This window comes from Rhinolophus sinicus, chromosome 4, assembly GCF_057876585.1.
Source record: "Rhinolophus sinicus isolate RSI-liver-muscle chromosome 4, RSI-T2T, whole genome shotgun sequence".
Lineage (NCBI taxonomy): Eukaryota > Metazoa > Chordata > Mammalia > Chiroptera > Rhinolophidae > Rhinolophus > Rhinolophus sinicus.
In genome coordinates this window covers 1,223,274-1,242,860 of record NC_142504.1, presented here as the reverse complement: position 1 = coordinate 1,242,860, position 19,587 = coordinate 1,223,274, and the positions used below count along the sequence as shown (strand labels likewise).

Here is a 19,587-nt window from a genome sequence, read left to right as displayed (position 1 = left end):
GTAACCAACTCCATGGGAGGCAGGCTTGTGTGTGACCCCCTTCTCTGCGGACCATTCACTTGGGTCTCAGAAGTCCTGAGCAGGGCCTCCCGGGAGGCCCCAGGCTTCCCTCCGATGCGTGCTCACTGGGGCCTTCCTCTGCCGTTCATTTTTCTGGGCAGAGCACTTGCTGAAGCCGTACGTGCAGTCACTGGGGGTCTCCTCTGTCCCTGACCCACCGTCCTGCACACTGGGAAGCCCATTTCTCTTCCGCAGCACACCTGAGGCCTCCGTCACAGATCCCTTGTTCTGTCACATCCTAAGTCCTGTGGTCAGGGAGACCTGGGGCCATCACAGAGTGAACACCAGGCAGACAGGGCACTGCAGGTGACACGGGTGGGGTCTGCACTTGTCCCTGACTCCTCCAGGGCTATGTGGTAACCCTGCCAGGGCCCAGTGCTGTGGGCACCGTGGGTGCCCTCCTTCTGGTGGTGCAGGTCCTAGCACCAAGTGGGGCAGCAGAGTTTCAGGGGACGAGTTCCCCAAATGTGAGTTTTCATCAGCACAATTGGTGGCCCTCACAGCACAGCCGCGAAATCATCTCCTCCCTGTGGCGCCAGCCCAGCTGAGGGGATGGGAGCCGGCAGACAGAGCTGCAGAAGGACCCTAAGTGACTAGACCGCCCAGCCACAGCTGCTCTGGTCACGGGTGGTTAGACAGAGAGCACAGAGGTGGCATTTCAGAAACGGGCCCCGCCCACCCCGTGTGCCCACGGGCCAAGGGAAGGACCCACCCTGAGGAGCGCCGTCCATCCGGCACTGCCCTTCCTGGGCCTGGCCGCACGACAGCCGCCTTCCTCTGTTCAGGGGGTGACGGGCCCTGGGAAAGGCCGGTCCGTGTTCTGCGGAGCTCGCTCTGGGTGGAAGTCAGGCATTTCTGGCAGCTCCTCTGCTGCCCTGAAGCCAGTAAACACATAAACAACACAGGAAGTGCCCTGCTGGACCTGGGGGAGGGCCCGGGCCTTCCTGTGCCTCCTGCTGAGGGCACGTGCCTGTCCGCCTGGTCTAGGTGGGTGAGTGGGTCAGAGGGTGGTGCCGGGCTGGGCAGGCGCCGCTGTGCCGAGTGGTCGGCTGCCACGCTGGAAGCCTGTGTGTGCTCATGCCTGCGCCATCTCAGGTTGCTGGGCACAGTGCCGGCCCATGAGCAAGAAGGGACTTCCTGGGAGGGAGGGATGTGGGACCTCGTCTGCAGGAGGACTTCAGGGAGGTGGCTCAGACTTGCCGCCTGAGTGGGCCTGTGCCCCTTGGTGGCTGTAGAGCTCGGATGTGCACGTCTGCCCTGGAGCTTTGTCCTGTGTCTCGAAGGCCACACCCAGGACAAAGACCTCCTCTTTACCGTGTGGACTCGTTCCTGTCGGGTTTCAGGCCACCAGGAATGGAGCACATCCTGCCACCTGACTGGTGGGGGTGGAGTCCCAAGTCCTGTACAAACGTGGGGTCATTTGAAATGGGCTTTGAAGAATGCATAGGAGTTCTTTACCAGCTGGCTAGGAGAATTTGGCCTTTCGGATAGAAGGGCCATGAGCGAGAAGAGGTGTTCAGACCTGCCAACAGCCTGTTGGTGGAATGGGCCACCAGCCAGGTGCTCAGGCTGAGTGGCTGGAGATGAGATTCTGCAGGTGAGGTCTGGGCAGCGGGTCAGAACCCACTGCAACCAGAAAAACCTGTAGGGTTTGAGCAGGGCAGTGACAGGAGGAAGGTCCCCCGCTGCCCTGGGCAGGGGGTGGAGTGAAGAGCCTCTAGGATGGTAGCCGGGGACAGGTTACAGGTGATGTCCCCATCCAGGGGCCCCGGCAGGTAGGAGCTGATCAGGGGCTGCAGTGGTTGCCAGAGGCTTCTCTTCTGTGAGCATAGGATCCCAGGGAAGCGGGTCTGCTTTGGGGGAGGTGGCAGTGGGGGGGCAGGTCCTGAAGTGGGAGGCTGTCCTAGGCCCGGCTGGGTGGCCTTCTCCCCTTCGCCAGCTGCTTGTCCCTTGGGTGACACTGGCCCAGGACTGGAACAAATCCGAGGAGGATTTCAGCTGGGAGTTTGCAAGAGATTAAGGGGGGGGAGGAAAAGGGGGTAGAAACGCAAAGGAAGCAAACGATGCAGCTGAGTGAGGCGGGGCCACCGCGGTGGGGAGGCACTGACTGGGCAGGCTGCCGCCACAGCCCAGGCCGCCAGCCGTCCGGACTCTCCTCCTGCCCGCTCTCCCGGCCACCCTCTGAATGGGCCTCCTGGGAGGTGGCCGCCCTGCTTCCCGCCCCAGCTCCCCCAGGACACTGGAACGCAGAGTTGCTCTGCCTCGGTGGGTGGGGGACACCCCTCACCGCTCACCGCTGCTGGGGACTAGCCCACAGCGCTTCCCCCGGCCCACGGCGTTCCAGGCCCTTCCATGGACTGACCGGCGCCCCGGGGCACCCAGGTAAGCGGAGCTCAGTCCCAGCCCACAGTCTTCTGGCCACGTCCCTTTGCTGCTGAAACCTGATCTCCAGTGGTGGGGGAGGGGACGGAGGCTGGGGTGAGGTGGGCTTCGGGATCCCCAGGCCAGCCCGGAAAGGAGCCGAGTCTGGATTGGGAAGAAGGAGACTCTTCCCAGTGCCCCTGTCACTTGGTGACAGCCCTCAGGGCCCTGAGACTCTGGGTCCAAACACCCAGCTCCGGAGCCTGGGGCTCCTTCCAGAAGAAAAGCCGCTTTGTCTGCGAGACGCACGGGGCGGAGGGAGCCTGGCTCACAGATGTGCGGCTTTCCGGAGGCCTCTTCCAGCCCAGCATTCTTCTGCTGAAACCAGAAAATGTGCTGCCTCCTTTCAGGGCTGTCGCCTGCACCTCGGCTGTCCCCTCCACCCTGGCCGTCCCCTCCATCCCTGGCCGTCCCTCCATCCCAGCCTGTCCCCTCCTCCCCTGGCTGTCCCCTCCACCCTGGCTGTCCCCTCTACCCCTAGCTGTCCCCTCCCCTGGCTGTCCCCTCCACCCCTGGCTGTCCCCTCCACCCCTGGCCGTCCCCTCCACCCTGGCATGTCCCCTCCATCCCAGCCTGTCCCCTCCACCCCTGGTCTGTCCACTCTACCCCTGGCTGTCCCCTCCACCCCTGGCCGTCCCCTCCACTCCTGGCCGTCCCCTCCACCCTGGCATGTCCCCTCCATCCCAGCCTGTCCCCTCTACCCCTGGCTGTCCCCTCCACCCCTGCCCGTCCCCTCCACCCTGGCTGTCTCCTCCAAGTTCTCTCGCACAACCTCCAACGAGACAGTTTTCTTAAATGCTGCAAGCAGGTGTCAGGAGCCAAGTTGGGGTTTCAGAATGAGAGTTACTATTGTCCCAAACAAGTCACTACTGTCACCCAAGACCTACAGCCACCAAAGTAACCTGCTCACATCAAGAGAGCTTCCCGAGGGAAGTGTGTAGGTCCATCCCGAGTCTTGCCCCTGACATGTCCGAGGTGCGTCACCGGGCGTGGGCCCAGCTCTCAGGGTGGCCTGGGCAGGGCAGGTGCCCAGATCATAGTGGCCATGCTGGGGCATCTGTGTCCGGCCGCGAATTCTGCTGTCACACCACGTGTGTGTGTTAGCTAGAAGGATGGGGACGATGGAGAGGGGGGAACCCCAACACACTGCATTGTGGGAAAGGCTGTGCGAAGGCGGGAAGAAACATAAGCCCAGCGGGCAGCGCCTCCCTGTCACTCCCGCCCAGTGTCCCCTGTTTGCTCCCCTGAGGATGGTGACACGTCTCTGCACTTGAATGGAAGACGGTGTCTGTTCACATGTTTCCTGTGTTTTGCACACGTTTATATGCACCACAGCAATTTTCCATGAGTCCCACACGTGTATCATTTATTAGAAATTGTGTGATCAGGATGGAACTATTTTTCTAACCCCAGAAGTGAGATTAAGAGAGTTTGGGTTGGTTTGTACTTGGAGGGGCTTCCTGCGGACGGCCTGGGCTTTCTAAGTGGAACCCACGGGCCCAGGGCCATGGGCAGGTTCAGCGCCCCGACCTTCTCCTGTGCGTTCTCGTCCTGCCCGGGGCGTTAGGGTGTGTTTGCGGGAGGAGGCAGCCACTTCAGGGCAGGGTTCTTTTATTTAGTTCGTTCCCTGACTTTGAGAGCTTCCTGGTGGTGGCACAGATGCCTCCTGGAGAAAGTGTAGCCTCCTTTCCAGTTGTTGAGATGTGCTGGCCGCCTTTGAGCAAGTTTCTTAGCCTGGTCTCCAGAACCGCTGTCCTCGTGCCCACGGGAAGGTTTTCACCAGGAGCAGGTCAGGTGACACGTGCACACGGCTTCGCAGTGCCAGGCACACAATGGGCGTTTGGCCGGGAGCGGCCATTCTTCTTATTTCCGTTATCATCATCTTTATAAAAAAAGCGACCATGCGTTGGTGCTCGGATGGTAGGGCATTTTGAGACACCTGGAACTAGAAAGCCGAGGACGTCGACCAGCTCCTGCAGCTGCCACAGAGCTGCACCGAGTGTGGCGACAGCCAGACCCGCATGTAGTTCAGGTGGGATGACCGTGGGCTCTGGGTACGCAGAGGGGCTCATTAAGGACCACTATGGACACTCGGCCTGACAGCTGCCCACTTGCCTTTCTCTCTCTGACTCAGTTTCCTCTGCCTGTATCTTAAGGAAACGGTAAATAATCCAATGGTATCAAGCTGCTCGGTGGAGCGGGCCCTGGACAGGCAGGCAGGCTGTGTGGTGAGGGGTGTCAGGCCTCCTCCCTCCCCTGGTGCTGGGCTCCCAGCCGTCAGCTCAGAGCCCCCTCTTGGGAGCTCCTCACTCACTCTGCAGAAGACCCGCCTGAGCATGTCCTGACTCCACACATCCTCTTATGATCGCAAGGCAGTGGGACCACCGTTTATGTAAGAACAGGCGTCCAGATACCACGGTCACAGCCCACACAGCCCATCCCCCTGCCGCCCTCCAGAATGTACGCGTAAGAGGCCTGGACTGAAAAGTCCAGAGCAGCTCAGCTTCAGGTCGGCCACTACATAGCAAGGTGACCTTGGCCTGGGGCCGTGCCTGTGGTCTGGCGTTTGACACGGTAGCCTCAGGGGCCACAGGTGGGCATCTCAGGAAAGGTGGGTGGTACCAGCCAGACCAGATCCATAAAATGAGACAGGATTTTACAAACCCAGAGTGGGCGAGAGCAGGATGAGGAGGGCGGACTGGGCTTGGGCTATGGTTGCGACTTAGCTGGGCAGAGGGCGTGGGCTCGCTAGGACAGAAAGTCGCCTGGGTGACCGAGTGCAGATAAAGGACCCTCTGGAATGCCCTGGAGTTCCTTGACAGCTCTGGACAGGGCTGTAGTGACAGACAGACGGGCAGATGGACGGGGCCAGGCTGACAGGCGTGAGGAGGCGTGCGTCCCATGCAAGGTCACTGCATTCCCCTCTGTCTCAAGAGCTCTGTCTCAAGCTTGTCACACAGCCATTCTCCACAGCTCAGATGGGACACAGGGCGAGGACACCGCTGCCCGCTTCGGGCCTGGCTAGAATCTCAGCTGCTAAATGACTTGCAAACAGCAGACTCTGGCTTCTGAAATCGGGGGATGCATCCCCCTAGCTGCTGAGGGTCCCCACTGTGTGGGCCGGGCCCCCAGGGCCCAGGTGAAGGTCCTTGGAATTATGTCCATTAAATCTTTCCAGGAAATAGGGTTCTCCAGCCACACAAGAGCAATGAGAGAGTCCAGCAGTGTCCCAGCTGTAAATCTCTACAGTGCAGTCTGGATGGCAGGGAGCTGTCATCCTGGAAAACACCCCTCAGGCTTCATATGTCAGTGTGGGCGCTGAAGTGACCTTTCTTTAGAAGGTCTGTGACAAAGTTACTGTGTGTCCTCGTCCCACTTTTGAAGCAGCCAGATTGGCTGGGAATCTGTCTGAAGGGGGAAGGAAGGAGCAAGGCCCAGCTGTGGGACGGGGGTCGTCCTGGGCACCTGCGACTTGCACCCACACAGGGGTCGGGGTCCGGCCACGTCACTGACTCAGACTGGGCAGCATGTCGCAGGGTCTGTGCCTTCTGCCAGCAGCGCGTCCATTCCCGTGTAACCTTGGTCACTTCGCGTCGTGCTCTTCACCGGCCTGTCACCCTCTGAGCGAGTGGCACAGCTTTTCCCTCTGCTTGGGAAACGCCATCTCTGGGTTGGTGGCTCAGTACGAGGGGGCCTCAGGGGAGTCAGACCCCTCACCCCCGAGCCCGTTCTTGTCTGTCTCCCTTCCCACTGGCTAGAGTTTCAGCAAAGGTCTGTGTCCATGGGCTGCTTTCTGCTGCAAGGAACGAGCCCCAACTCAAAGAGGATAAAGGAATACAAAGGACATGGAATGTTCACTGGCGCTAGAGCTGGGAGGTACCCACGTGTCCGTCCAGGGACCAAGGGACAAACAGAATGTGATCCCTGCACACAGTGGAGTGCTGCCAGCCTTAGAGAGGAAGGGAATTCTGACACCTGCTCTAACACAGATGGACCTCGGGGACATAAGGTTATGAGGTTCCACTTCTGTGTGGTCACTGGAGCGGTCAGACTCATCGGGGAGAAAGCAGATGGTGCCGGTGCCAGGGCTGGGGGGAGGGGCAGCCAGTGTTCAGCGGGGACACGGTTTCAGCTTTGCGGAATGACAGTTCTGTGGGTGGATGTGGTGATGGCTGCCCCAGTGTGACTGGACTCAGTGCCACCAGGCTGTACACTTAAAAAAGATAGCGAAGTTTATGTGACGTACACTTCACCACAACTGGGAAAGAAAGGGAAATTCAGGTGAGCACGGAGGGTGGCTCTGGCCTCAGGCCTGGTGGCGCCAGGCCTCACTCCTGCCCCCGGTGTCACAGCTCCCCGTGCCGCTCTCAGGAACCGAGGACCTCAGCCCCAGACCGTGCTTCTGAACCAGCGGCAGTGTGTCCCCGAGAGCTCTCACGACGCCACTGTGCCAGCCGCCGCGTTCACGGGTTGCTAAGGGCCCGCTGGAGACACTGGCCTCGCCTGGTGCATCTTAATGTAGAAACTGCTTTGCAAACCCTCAGTGTGAAGGGGATTCCACATTAGAATTCCCTCCCCGGAACCCACGAAGTGAGGCAAATGTGCTTTCAGTCCAGCATGTGTGAATCCGAACCTCAGCCAAGAAGGGGGGCGTCTTCAAAGGACAAGAGGAAGGAGGGTCCCCAGTGTCGTGAACTACTGTTCTGCGGTTCCTGGTTTGTTTCTGTGACTGGGCAAAAGGGACACTGCCTGTGTTTCTGAAGGGATCCTTCCGGTGTGGATAGGACTTCCCAGGAGGGTCACCCTGTTCACAGACAGGGACCCCGAGTAGAGCGCTGGCTGTGCACACCCACCCCGTCGGGCAGTGAGGACGTCGGATGCTTCTAGAACAGCCAGTTCGTCCTGGGAGCACTTCCCTGGAGCTTATTAAACCTGGACACCTCATGCCATAGAACACATTCGTGTTGTGTGACTTGGACGGAAGGGGTTCCAAGAGAAAGAACTCACGGCCGAGGAAGTGACCGCGTCGGGTCCCTTCACCATTTCTTCTGTGTTTGGGGGGTGTCTGTGCGGTCTGAGATGCAGCCCTTTGCTTTTTTATTAAAACAACAACAACAACACATATAATGGCCTGTACTTTTCCAGTCTTCAGTAATTAATTCTCATTCTATCTGGCTGCCCGCCCATCTTTCTTTCCTTTGCTTTCCAGAAGGTTGGTTAAATGGCCTGTTGTTCAGAGACAAAGAACAGAAGAATTATAAGATCAGGACCCCTTAAAACAAAAACGCAAACGAACAACAAAAAAACCTATCGAACTCCCCGCATAAAGTCTTGCTTTCTTAAAACGATACTTTAAGTTTAGAGCTAACCAGCAGGAAAAAGACTGTTTTATCTATGGAATGTTTTGTGTAAACCTCATGGTAACCAGAAAGCGAAAATCTAGAGCAGAGACAAGAAATAAGGAAAGGGGACACAGAGCAAAGCACCATGGAAAACCACCAGCCCACCAAGGTAGACAAACGCAAGCAGTAGAGAGAGAAACTTAGAGGGGACCCTGGAAATCGTCTGAGCTGAGCCTGCCGGGTGGGGTTCTGTCGAGATAGGACCTGAAGGTCCCAAGCTTTGGCCTGGGTCCAGCGGCCCAGGACAGGCAGAGCCAGGCTGGGCCTGGGGTCACGCTCTCCCTCCTGGCAGCCCCAAGTCTCACCCCTAGAAATATAGTGAGAGGAGGAGACAAACGTTTGCTAATATCCCATTTTGTCAAAAGCGCTCAAGTGGTGAAGGGAGCTTCCTAGTTAAGTACAAGGTCCCAGGTGGAACTGGGAGAGGAGACCGTGGAGGGACACACATCACAGACGGACGTGAGGGAGTCATAGGTGGGTAGCTGTGGGAGGAAGGTGAGATAACAGATGGATGGAAGGAAGAAAAGCAAAATGGATCATGGACTTACTGCGATTCTGCCTGTTTATTATGCGTCCAAGGTCGAGGCTGACTTTTGGGCCGTTAAATAACAAAACTCAAGTTTCTTTGTCTGGATAGGCTTGTGTACTCTTGACTTCAGTTAAATTTATTTTGTTTTTAAAGGTCTTATAAAAAGCTTAATGGTAATTTGTAATTGTTAACAGAATTAATACATGAAGTGACTAATTTTTATGCCTTGGTAAGACTTTTAATGTCACCAGGAAGACAAGGAAATGCTGATCTTTTTTTTTAATGTCACGTGCCCTGACCTTGTCAGTAAGTTGTGCTTCCTGCGCCCAAGATCCCAGCTGTACTGGGATAAACCTTGATGTTGGGGTGCGTCCTCAGTTTTCACTCTGTCGGGCAGACAGGGGCTTTGGAGGACAGTGAGCCAGGGGGTCCCCAGTCTTCCTGTTAACTTATGTGTGATGTAAATAGAGGACAGTGGGGAGTAAATGGTATCCGGCTTCCCACAGACCTCCTGCTGCAGCTCCAGCGACAGCACAAAAATAGACCTTGTGGAAGAGAGCCTGTGACCCGCTGACCCTTGTTCTGGGCAAAGGAAGTGCAGGAAGGGGATGAGGGGAGAACAGCCTGGCTGTGTTCAAGGGCCCAGAAGGAGAGGGCGCCCTCGTCCTGCAGGCCAGGACCAGCTGGCACTGGGGACAATCCCAGAAGTGAGGGGTTTGCATTTCTAAGCACGGAGGGGGTTCTGCGTCCCCTGTGTGATCACAGGCAGGGGTGGAAGTGAGAACATGGTGAGGGAGGGCAGAAGTGCAGCTTTGCGGGGAGGGTACAGGGACCTGAAAGAGGCGTGTGTTGGGAGCCCAGATCAGGGGGCAGCAGGGCTGTGCCTGTGCCGTGCATGGGGCCCTGGTGTGGGCTTGTCCCCGACCTGTATGCTCATCCCCATGGGGAGGCGTGGCCCAGGAAGATGTCTGCCTGCCCTGCAGCCCTGTGGGTTTGGTGTAGGACCCGAGTGCTCACCGCGTCCGGCCAGGAGCGGAGACGGCCGGCCAGGCACAGTCACATAGAGGCCGCTTCCTCCCATGTCACCTGTGGGACCTCCGAGTTGCCCCGGCCTCCTCAGTCCAGACCTGAGACAGAGGCCGGAACCCGAACAGGCAGCTGGGTCACGGACAGTTGTCCTCTTAGAAATTTCACCTGTCAATTAGCTGAACAGCAAGTGTGCAAAACAGCACAGCACATTCTGCTCGTAGGACGAGCACGTTTCTAGGAGTGAGGTGAATCCTTGCAGCGGGAGTTGTGGTCTGCGGTCCAACCCACGGAGCTGGTGTGTTTGTCTGTCGTCCTCTGGCCTGTGGGGTCCCTGTTCTCGCACTCTCGATCCCCAGCAGGGACAGTGGTCAGTACCCACTTTGTGCCCCAGTCCCCCTGAGGCCGCACGCAGGCCGGGTGGTGGCGGTGGTGGCCGCCAGCTGCATGCATCTGAGCGCCCAAGTCCCAGGCTGGGGGCCAGGTGGGCCAAGGTCCTGGACTGCCCTTCACTGGATGGAGGGTTGAGTCCTGTTGCCTGGGGCAGGACTGAGCCGAGAGCTGGCCCTGAGCTGTGAGCAAGGCACTTGTGTGGGAGATGCTGTGCTTGCCCTTTTGGGGAACAGGCAGCATGACCACAGGACAGAGCGGGTCCTGTTTCCTTTGTTGTCACCTCCTTTGGTGGACGTCTCAGGCGCCATGAGAGTGTGGCACGGATTGCCGAGGTGCTGGTGGCTCTGGGACTGTGCCGACGGGGTGTGCAGCCCACAGCACCACAGGAGGGCACTGGAGCCGGCAGGCCTGGGAGTTAGTGATTCCATAAGTGGGTGCCACGTGTGCACGAGCCATTTCTGACCCCTGTGCCTCCCTGCGTGGGGCCCTGGGGGCTGTGGGCACCTCTGTCCTCCCACACCTCGGGCCGCCCCTTGACCTATGCTCCCACTGTTTTCCCAGCTTGCCCTTTCCTTTTCCCTTCAACCTCCAAGCCTCTGCTAACTCATTCACTCATTCATTCATTCATAGCCCGAGTGACCTGGGCCCCCACCTGTGGCAAGCTCAGTGGTGGGGCCCGCAGTGCCCAGGGGCAGCTTCTGCCCTGTGGGCACAGAGCCCACAGAGGGGGCCCAGCACCCATGTCGCATCCTTTAGTCTGTCAGACTCCCACCCATCCTTCCCGGCTTCCATCACATGCCACTTCCTCCAGGAAGCCTTCCAGGTCTCCCCAGACAGAAACGATTCCTCCTGCAGTTATCTGAAGCGCTCAGGCTACACCTCACATCCTGTCTCTTTGTCTCCTTATCTCCTCATTCTGACAAAGTGTTCACCCCCCACCCCCGGAGGGCGCCCACTCCCCGCTCTGCACTGACAGCTGGCAGGTTCGAAGCAAATACACTCTCCGTGTCTGCAGATGTTATTTTAGTATCAAGATGGCACATGCTGGTGCTGGTGCAGGGCCACCTGAGAACCAGCCTTGGCATTTGTCTCCCAGCTTGGGGCGGAGGGATTGAAGGGTGGGCTCTGGACTGTGCAGCTGGTGAACTAAGCATTCACTTTAGGACATTTAGTAGGGAATGTCCTCCTGGGACGCGGGGCAGTTGTGCACTGTGTGTAGTAAGAACACTGGGTCTCGCTGGGAATTGTCAGGCAAGGGCAGCAGGAGGCACGCAGGGGGCTTGTCCACACGCTGGCACCCACCCGGCCACCCTGGTGGCACCCAGGCAGCCCATTCTGGTGACAGTTGCACTCGGGAGACGGAGCCCCTCCCAGGGGCCTCCAGTGTGGTTCGTACAAGTGGAACATTAGCAGGAGGCTTTTCTATAGTGAACAGTTTACCAAATGTCTAACAAACTTAACACCGAAATTGACTCCCACCCTCCCCGCAAATTGGACAAGGTGCTGTATTTAAAGTTTGTCTTTGACTTTCGTAAGCATTACTATTATGTGGATGTATGTAGTGTTTTTACTTATCTTGCTTAAGTTTCTTGGGTTTTTTTAACATGCAGCTTGATTTCTTTAGTCTGTTTGGGGAAATTCTCAGTAAACATCTTTCCAGCATTCTGCCTCATTCAATTTCTCCACCCACTTCTTGGGCTCCACCTGCACGAATGTTAGACGTTTTCATCGTGTCCCGTATGTCTTTACGCTTGTTTCTGTATTTTTCATACTCTTTCTTCTGTGTTTCAGGCGGTATTTTCCTGATTTACCTCCCAGATCACTCATCATTCCTTCTGCTGTGTCAATCTGATAAATCTGTCACCAAATGCTTACTTTCATTGTGTTTTGAAGTTCTAGGATTTCTATTTGATTATTCTTCATGTCCTACAGTGGTCTGGCGAAATTCTCCCCCTTTCCTTCTATTTTCTGAAACAGCTCTACTTTAGTTATTTTAAAATCTGTGTCTTTAAATTCCAATTTTTCTATCAGGGTGGGTGTTTTTTCTGTCTTTACTTTTTTTCTTAATTTTCATTTCTTTGTGCTATTACCTGGCATTGCTCATCAGTTTTTTTTAAATTAAATATTTGATATTGTGTCCAAAAATGATATAGATGGATGAATAGATAGATGATAAATAGAAGATAAGTGATATATAGAGATAGCTAGTTAGCTGGATAGATAGAAGGATGGATGGATGGATGGATGGATGGATGGATGGATGGATGATTGGATGGATGGATGGATGGATGGATGGATGGATGGATGGATGGATGGATGGATGATTGGATGGATGGATGGATGGATGGATGATTGGATGGATGGATGGATGGATGGATGGATGGATGGATGATTGGATGGATGGATGGATGGATGGATGGATGGATGGATGGATGGATGATTGGATGGATGGATGGATGGATGGATGGATGGATGGATGGATGGATGAATGATTGGATGGATGGATGGATGGATGGATGGATGGATGGATGGATGGATGGATGGATGATTGGATGGATGGATGGATGGATGATTGGATGGATGGATGGATGGATGGATGGATGGATGGATGGATGATTGGATGGATGGATGGATGGATGGATGGATGGATGGATGGATGGATGGATGAATGATTGGATGGATGGATGGATGGATGGATGGATGGATGGATGGATGATTGGATGGATGGATGGATGGATGGATGCATGGATGGATGGATGGATGGATGGATGGATGGATGGATGGATGATTGGATGGATGGATGGATGGATGGATGGATGGATGGATGGATGGATGATTGGATGGATGGATGGATGGATGGATGGATGGATGGATGGATGATTGGATGGATGGATGGATGGATGGATGGATGGATGGATGGATGGAAGGATGGAGGCAGGCTCTGAGGCTGTTGAATCCCTCAGAAAGGACAGGACTTGGTTTGAGGCAGGCTGTTTAGATCCGGTCAGGGCTGGTCTGTTCCTGGAACTTGTACTCCCAGGCTTCAGCCTTGAGGCCTCTCCCTGGGTCCTTGCAGTGGCCCCTCTTCCTAGCTGAGGTGCTGAGCTCTGAGCCTCGTTCTCAGCCCCACCACGAGAGTGCCCAGACCCCTCGTATCTGACGTTTCTCGGTAGCACTGCTGTCGTGGTCACCCTGCTTTGGCCCTGTGCCTCTGAGCGTCGGAGTCAGTAATACCTGGAGGGGAGACGGCTCTGAGCGTGCCAGTCCTTCCTCTGTGGTCCCTTTCCTCTGTGCTCTTTGCCTGTCATGTCCTGGCTGCCTTGGAGCTCTGCTCCCCAATTTTTGTCTCCCCAGACCTGTGGGATTCCCACGGCCTTGACCGTGGGCTTCCGTTTGGCCTCTGCACCACATGCTCCCGAATGGGTCTGTGTCAGGCAAAACGGCCATGACCGTGATGCCCCTCAACGCCATCGCTTCCCAGGACTGAGTCATAGGCGTGATGCGGAGTTGCTTAGCTTTTCTCTTCTCCTACCTGTCCTCCGTTGCTTTCAAGCAGAAAGCAAAATGCCCTGTGTTTCTCACAGTATTATTGTATGATGTTTATACATTTGTCCAGTTCTTAAAGCTTACTTAGAAAAATAGACAAGGTTTTAAAAATCCTGAGAAATAATGGAGATGCTGGGCTGTGGGCGCGGTGGGCATTTCGTGAGTGGAATCCTGTCACACAGGCAGGTGTTCAAGGCTCTGGGCTTCTCATCTCCTGCGTGACGGGCCCGGCAGGTGGTCACTGTACCTCACAGGGCGAGGACACCAGGGCCAGGCCGTGCTGGAGGGGGGAAGTGTGCCCGGAAGGCAAGGACCCAGGTGCGAGCTGAGTTCCCAGTTTGCAGAGGGAAGGCTTGGCCCTTTCTAAAGTGACAAACGGCCTGGGTCGTCTACACGCTCAGTAGTCGGTCCGGGTAGACTGGTCTGCAGGTGGTGACATCGTGCTTCCCTCCCGGGTCACAGGGCCTCAGGGGCAACGCAGTGAGGACGACAGCTCACGGTCCCGTATTGGAAGCTGTGGTCAGGGACTGACGTTGGGTGACTCACGTTTGGGAAATGCTCCCCTGCTCGGTGGGATTGTAGCTCCTTTGGCAGCAGGAAGCTTCAGAAGTGACACCATACCATACAGGAAGAAGGGCCCAGGCTGAGTCTCCCCGAGTCCTGTAACCAGGTCCCTCTGCTCTTGTGTCATTGCCACAGAACCACGAGGCTGCGCTGAGGTCCTCAGTCACGCTGTGGGGATGTCAGAGAGCCCCGTGGGAGCCAAACCCGCAGTGCTCCGGGCGGATGTGCCCACAGCGCCCTCCTTCCAGCGGGCATTCACGCCCTCCTGCACGGTGTCCAACAGCAGCCCCAGCCAGCGGCGGGACAGGTACTGACCCAGGCTGCGGCACAGGCCCGCACATCAGCCCGGGAGAGGCCGGCAGGGCTCGTCCTGCAAATGACCCCGGGCCCCTTTGTGGAATGACAGCTGTCACTCTCAGATGTACATTGTGAAGGAAGGTCCTGAGCGCATCACTATTAACAGGCAGGATGCACAGGAGCCCACCTCCACCTGGCGTCTGGTGACAGTGCCCTGAAACGGGTGCCAGGGGAGGGCTGTCTGAGCTGAGGCTGGGCAGGGGCGCGGGGGCCTGACGGCCAGGACAGGCCTGCCTCTGGGCTCATGGAATTTGTGACGCTGTTGGGAGAGCAGAGGGACACTCGGTGGGATGAGAAGGGCAGAAAAGAGGGGCGGTGACGGAGAGAAATACCCTGTTTCTATTTCACAAGGAGCAAGTCCGTGGCTCAGAGCAGGCGGGTCCCAGGGCTGCTCGTGCGGGTTCAGAGCTCCCCGGAGAACCCCTGGGCTCTCCTCCCTTCTGTGTGGGTGTGACACCACACACAACACACGCGTGTTTGCTAGTGAACTAAACGCGCGTGTGCGATCGGGTGGTTTGTCAGCCAACTCTCTGTATCCCTGAATGTGGAGTAGTTTCCGATATTCTCCCCCCGTGCCCCCCAGTCAGCGGGTTTGTCCAGCAAGCCCTAGTTGAACACTGACGGCCTGGTGCCCGTATTAGGTGTCAGGGAAAGAAGGAGAAAATGGGTGACACAGTTGTACCTGGGGGGGCGCGGGCTCTTCGAGAAGCAGACACTAAGTGGCAGCTGATGACAGCTTGGTTGACCCCTGTGCCCGGGGTGGTGGGACCAGGGGTTCAGCGCCGGTCCCCAGGTGCACAGACACTGGCCGGGTACTGGGCATGGCCTGGGCAGCTCCAAGTTGGTGACACACAGAGCTTCGTGTTAAAGAACGGGAGGGCCTTGTCTAGTTGAAGAGCAAAGGTGGCTGGGGGGCTGTTGGGGGTTCATGACACGAACACTGTACCCACGAGGGACTGTGGAGGGGCTGCCCTGGGGCCAGCGTGGCTGTGCTTGCTCACAGGCTGCCCGTGGCTCATTTTGTGGCCTCTCCATGGATTGGGATCTTCTCTGATGCTTGGTTTGTCTCCTGAACAGCCCCCCCTCTGCCGAGCACCAGTGGGTGGAGACTAGCCCCAAAGCCACACGGGCCCTGCTGGGGGGCAGCCGGCCCCCAGGAAGCCTTCTCTGCGCCAGCGAGTTCCCAGGTCCCAGCAAGGACGGCCCCGGCCCCGGCCGGCCGCACCTCCTGCCTGCCGAGCTCACAGCCTCTTTCCACAGCCATGAGCCCTCCCTGGTGGAGCTACCGGAAGCCTTGGGCCCCCCAAGCGGCCAGGCCTTCCTGGGCCTGCCCCCCAGGGAGGACCCTGGGGCCCTGCTAGCCAATTCCCACAGAGTGTCCCAGCCCCCCAGCACCCCGCGGACAGCAGCAGCTGCCGACAATGGTTTCCTGCCCCACAGCTTTCTCACGGTGGCGCCTGGACACGGCGGCCACCACAGCCCCGTCCTGCAGGGCCAGAGCCTGTCCCTGCCCGGGCAGCCGCCCCTTCCCGAGAAGAAGCGGGCCTCAGAGGGGGACCGCTCCCTCGGCTCCGTGTCCCCGTCGTCCAGCGGCTTCTCCAGCCCCCACAGCGGGAGCACAATGAGCATCCCTTTCCCCAATGTCCTGCCGGACTTCCCCAAGCCGCCCGAGGCAGCAGCTCCTTCCCCAGGTATGTGTCCCCTCCTCTGCGGGACCCATGGGACCCACCGTATTCACTAAGGAAGGACCCCCAGGCTTCACACCTGGGCCTGAGAGCCAGCGCCACCTCTGGGGCTGGGCTGGGTGCCTGGAGGGGGACGCCGAGGGAGCAGCAGTGGGCGTGTCCGTCCTCTGTGTCCCTGTCCCCACAGCTGAGACTCGTTCCGACAGCAGGCCCCACCGTTCCCGCCGTGGTGCTCTTTCCACTGGGCGTCCTGCTTGTTCAGAATAACTTCTGTTCTTTAATGCAATGCTTTCATTCGCAATTTAATGATGAGCCATTTCAGATTATGAGAAGATGGCCCTGGCACCCTCCAGCAGCCCGGGCCAGCTCTGTTTGCTCCCGCCTTCTAACCATGCGCCGCTGCCGCGTGCTGCGTGGTCCTGGTCACAGTCCTGCTGTCTGTCGTGCTCCCGGCACTCATCTTCCCCGGAGACCCTACACCCCGGGGTGGGCACTTTGACCTTCTAGTTCCCTGGGAGGTGAGAGCTAGCAATAAAACGCCCTTCACAATGCTGGGCTTTAAATTCTGTTTTGCAGATAATCCAGGCGATAAGCACGTGTCCGTGAGCTTCGTGCAGGACACCTCCAGGTTCTGGTACAAGGCGGACATCTCCAGAGAACAAGGTGCGTGGCAGACAGGGCTCCGAGTCCTGTGTGCGGCGGGGCCTGAGGGGGACATGAGGGCACCGCTCCCCGGGACGCCGAGTTACAGCAGGGCTGCCCTGTGTCACACACCCCGGAAGTGCCACCACCTCTAAGTCTCTGTAGGACAAGTGGGTCCTCGTGAGGGAGCTGCCGAGGAACAGGGGTGGCCTCGCGCTTTCCGGAGGGCAGGGAGTCATTTCCGCCAGCCGCCTGATGGCGTCATGGCTGGTGACAACTGCAGATTGTGACCGAGGGTCGGGAGGAAGGACAGACGTCCCTCCAGCACCGTTGCATCTGCTTGTGGGAAAGACAAGCGCTGATAACAGGCGCCTTGCACGCACGTGTGCCACCTGCGTCTGCTGCAGCCTCATGGCAGCTGGGAAAATTTGAAATCACCCACAGTTTTGAGCAGCTAAGTCATGTGACATTCTTCACTGGAACTCAGATTCACGAGGTCTCCGAGAGGGAGCCTGGCCGGCCATTAGAGCGGTGGCCCCTCTGGGGCAGCTCCTGGGCAAACAGTGGCCATTCCTTCAGCAGATCTCGTTTGTCCCCGAGACGTGCTGCCCTCCACTCGCAGGGAGCTGCTGTCCCCCTCACAGCTGTGAGAGACACAGCCTCCTGGGGGCTCATAATTCCCAGAAGTCCCTCAGAGAGGACGGTGTGTGACTGCCCGAGGAGCCTGGGGTGCACGGCCAAGACACAGGAAATGAAGTTCCCCTGTGAACGGTGGCTCGGGGCTGGGAAAGGGGTGGCAGTAAACTGCCCGCCACGGTCCCCACACAGCCCGCGGGCTGTTCTGTGTGTGACCTCAACCTGGGGAAGAAAATCCTTAAGCCTGTCCCAAAGATGACTTGCCTGGACACCAAGAGTTAAGTGGCTGCAAACAGCACAGTCCCATTTCCTCACTGAAATTCTTCTGTTCAATTAAGCAGATAATAAAAATGGTAAGAATGTGCATTTCTCCCCAAGAGCTCAATGAGACTATTGTCACTTCACACAGGGGGCCACAGTGGGAGAGGCGTCCCATTCCCTCAATTGGCCTTTGTGGCTGAGCCTGGCACCACGATCCAGGCTCCACTGTTGTCCCCTCCCTGCTCTTGTTGCAAGAATTCCCAGGACTGGTCCTTAGCTCCAGCGCCAGGCGCCTTGTCCAGCCAGACGGACTCTGAGAAGTGCTGGTCGAACACTGTATTCTAGAACACTCCATGTGGACCCTCCCTTGGCGCAGCCTTTTACACCGGGGTGCTGGGTGGGGCCAGGCTGCCCCCTTCTCCATGGGACAACCAGGGCTCCAGCTTTGGAAGCCGGCAGCCTTGGCTTGAGTGTGCCAGGTGACTCCGGGGAGTGTAGGCGACAGAGCCAGCCTGAGTGTGGCTGGGCGGTGCTGGTGGGGGAGGCACTGTTGCTGGCACCTGGTAGGCACACAGTAGGCGGTAGCAGTCACTGTTGTCATCTGCCTAATTTAGCCCCACATTTAAAAAGTCCCTTTGGGTGGAGCTCGTCTCAGAATAGCTGCCATGTGCCCTGGGTGCTGCTCTTCCCAGCTGGACTCTGAAAGCGTCACTTCCTCCACTTTCTCAGCATTTTGCGTGGAGGACACCTATACGGACGAATGTCCTGTGGGTGTGACAGCTCCTCCAAGGGACAGAAAGCTGCCCTTGGGCTTTGTCTTCGTGCTGTGTTAACTGTCAAGATGTGCCTTTTGCTATAAAAGCTGCAGTGAAGTTTCAGGAACACGCAGGAGGGAGACACCTGGGTGGCCTCTTCTGGAGCATGATGGGTCCATGTTACTATGGGAAGGCTCATTCCTTGGGGTGCTTCTGGGCAAACTTAAAAGTACTCAGGAGGAAAAGAGCTACAGGAAAATCAAGTTCCGTACCGCTGTCCCCGCCTTTCCACTGGCCCTGAAAGAGCCCGTTGCAGGGAGGGGAGGATGAGGGTGGCCCTGCCGTCCACCGTCTTCGGAAACGTGGGTGGGGTTGGTGTGTCCTGTGGGACCTGCACAAGCTGGTTTTTACAACCTCAGCAGGCTGGACTCTCTGGCTCATTTCTTTTGCAAAGAACCAGAGTCTAGCATTGTCCCCAAGCTGCCCTCCACTGGGAGAGGAGCCCAGGCTTCTGGGGATGAGCCTGGGGGGAGAAAGAGTTGGAGCTGACCTGCCGCCCTACACGGGGGTGGGGGTGGGGCAGGATGGGCGGGGCCAGGGGCGGGGCCGGCCTGGAAAGCCCGCCTTCCCCACAGCAGGAGGTTGGGGCTGGACACTTATTTACTGAGGCGTCACAGGCGTCCTGCCACTCACTGGTTTATGTCCTCATTCGCTCCAGACAGCCTTTGGTTTTACAGAAAGGGGGCGTTTCTATGGCTGTAATTTTGTATTACTTTGTACTCGAAATTCCTAGTTTTCTGTCTTTTTTTTTTAAATAAAGGCTGAAAGTCTATAAAAGAAATCCTGAGATGAATTCCTGTTACTAGAGAGAATTCTGGCCGGTGTCTGGGCGGCATCAACCTTGAGGTTACTGTCACCCTAAGTGGTCCCTCTGTCTTCCTCTGCTGTGCTGACAGGACCCCGGCTGCCAGATTTCAAGCAGGAAGGGGGGGGGGGGGGCGTGTTTTTTAAAGCAGTAATTATGAGCTAAACTTTCTGACCTCACCTAGGAAAGATGGAAAGAGTCCGTTCTGGGCTCAGCAGCTGGCCCTGAGTCATGGTGACGGCCACAGGGAGGTACAGCCCTGTCCTGGCTGCACGAAGGAGGACCACCTACAGCCACGTTTTTGCCATTCCCCGGGGCAAATCCTGGAATTTGTATTAAGTACTGAGGAGCTTTGGGGCATATCCTGTTTATCTTCAGAAAGTGTGACTGGAAAGTTCTTTCCTTTCATTGGAAGTTGAATGCGCACACACTCTAAGATCCCAAA

The 19,587-nt window shown here is 57.2% G+C and overlaps 1 protein-coding gene and 1 long non-coding RNA gene across 8 annotated transcripts in view; both read left to right on the top strand.

Moving 5' to 3' along the window:
* TNS3 (tensin 3) overlaps window positions 1–19,587 on the top strand; it is a 167,371-nt gene that overhangs the window by 131,282 nt on the left and 16,502 nt on the right. For 6 of the 7 annotated variants that reach the window (XM_019731607.3, XM_088797632.1, XM_019731611.3 and 3 more), the window contains 3 exons: window positions 14,077–14,248; window positions 15,376–15,989; window positions 16,560–16,646. In XM_019731607.3, the coding sequence (XP_019587166.3) occupies window positions 14,077–14,248; window positions 15,376–15,989; window positions 16,560–16,646 (873 nt within the window). The remainder of the gene's footprint in view (window positions 1–14,076; window positions 14,249–15,375; window positions 15,990–16,559; window positions 16,647–19,587) is intronic. The other variant, XM_088797631.1, reaches the window with a different exon arrangement.
* Window positions 2,302–7,617, top strand: LOC141573230 (uncharacterized). Its single transcript, XR_012498942.2, has 2 exons — window positions 2,302–2,442; window positions 6,834–7,617. It is a non-coding gene; the product is annotated as an uncharacterized LOC141573230 (long non-coding RNA).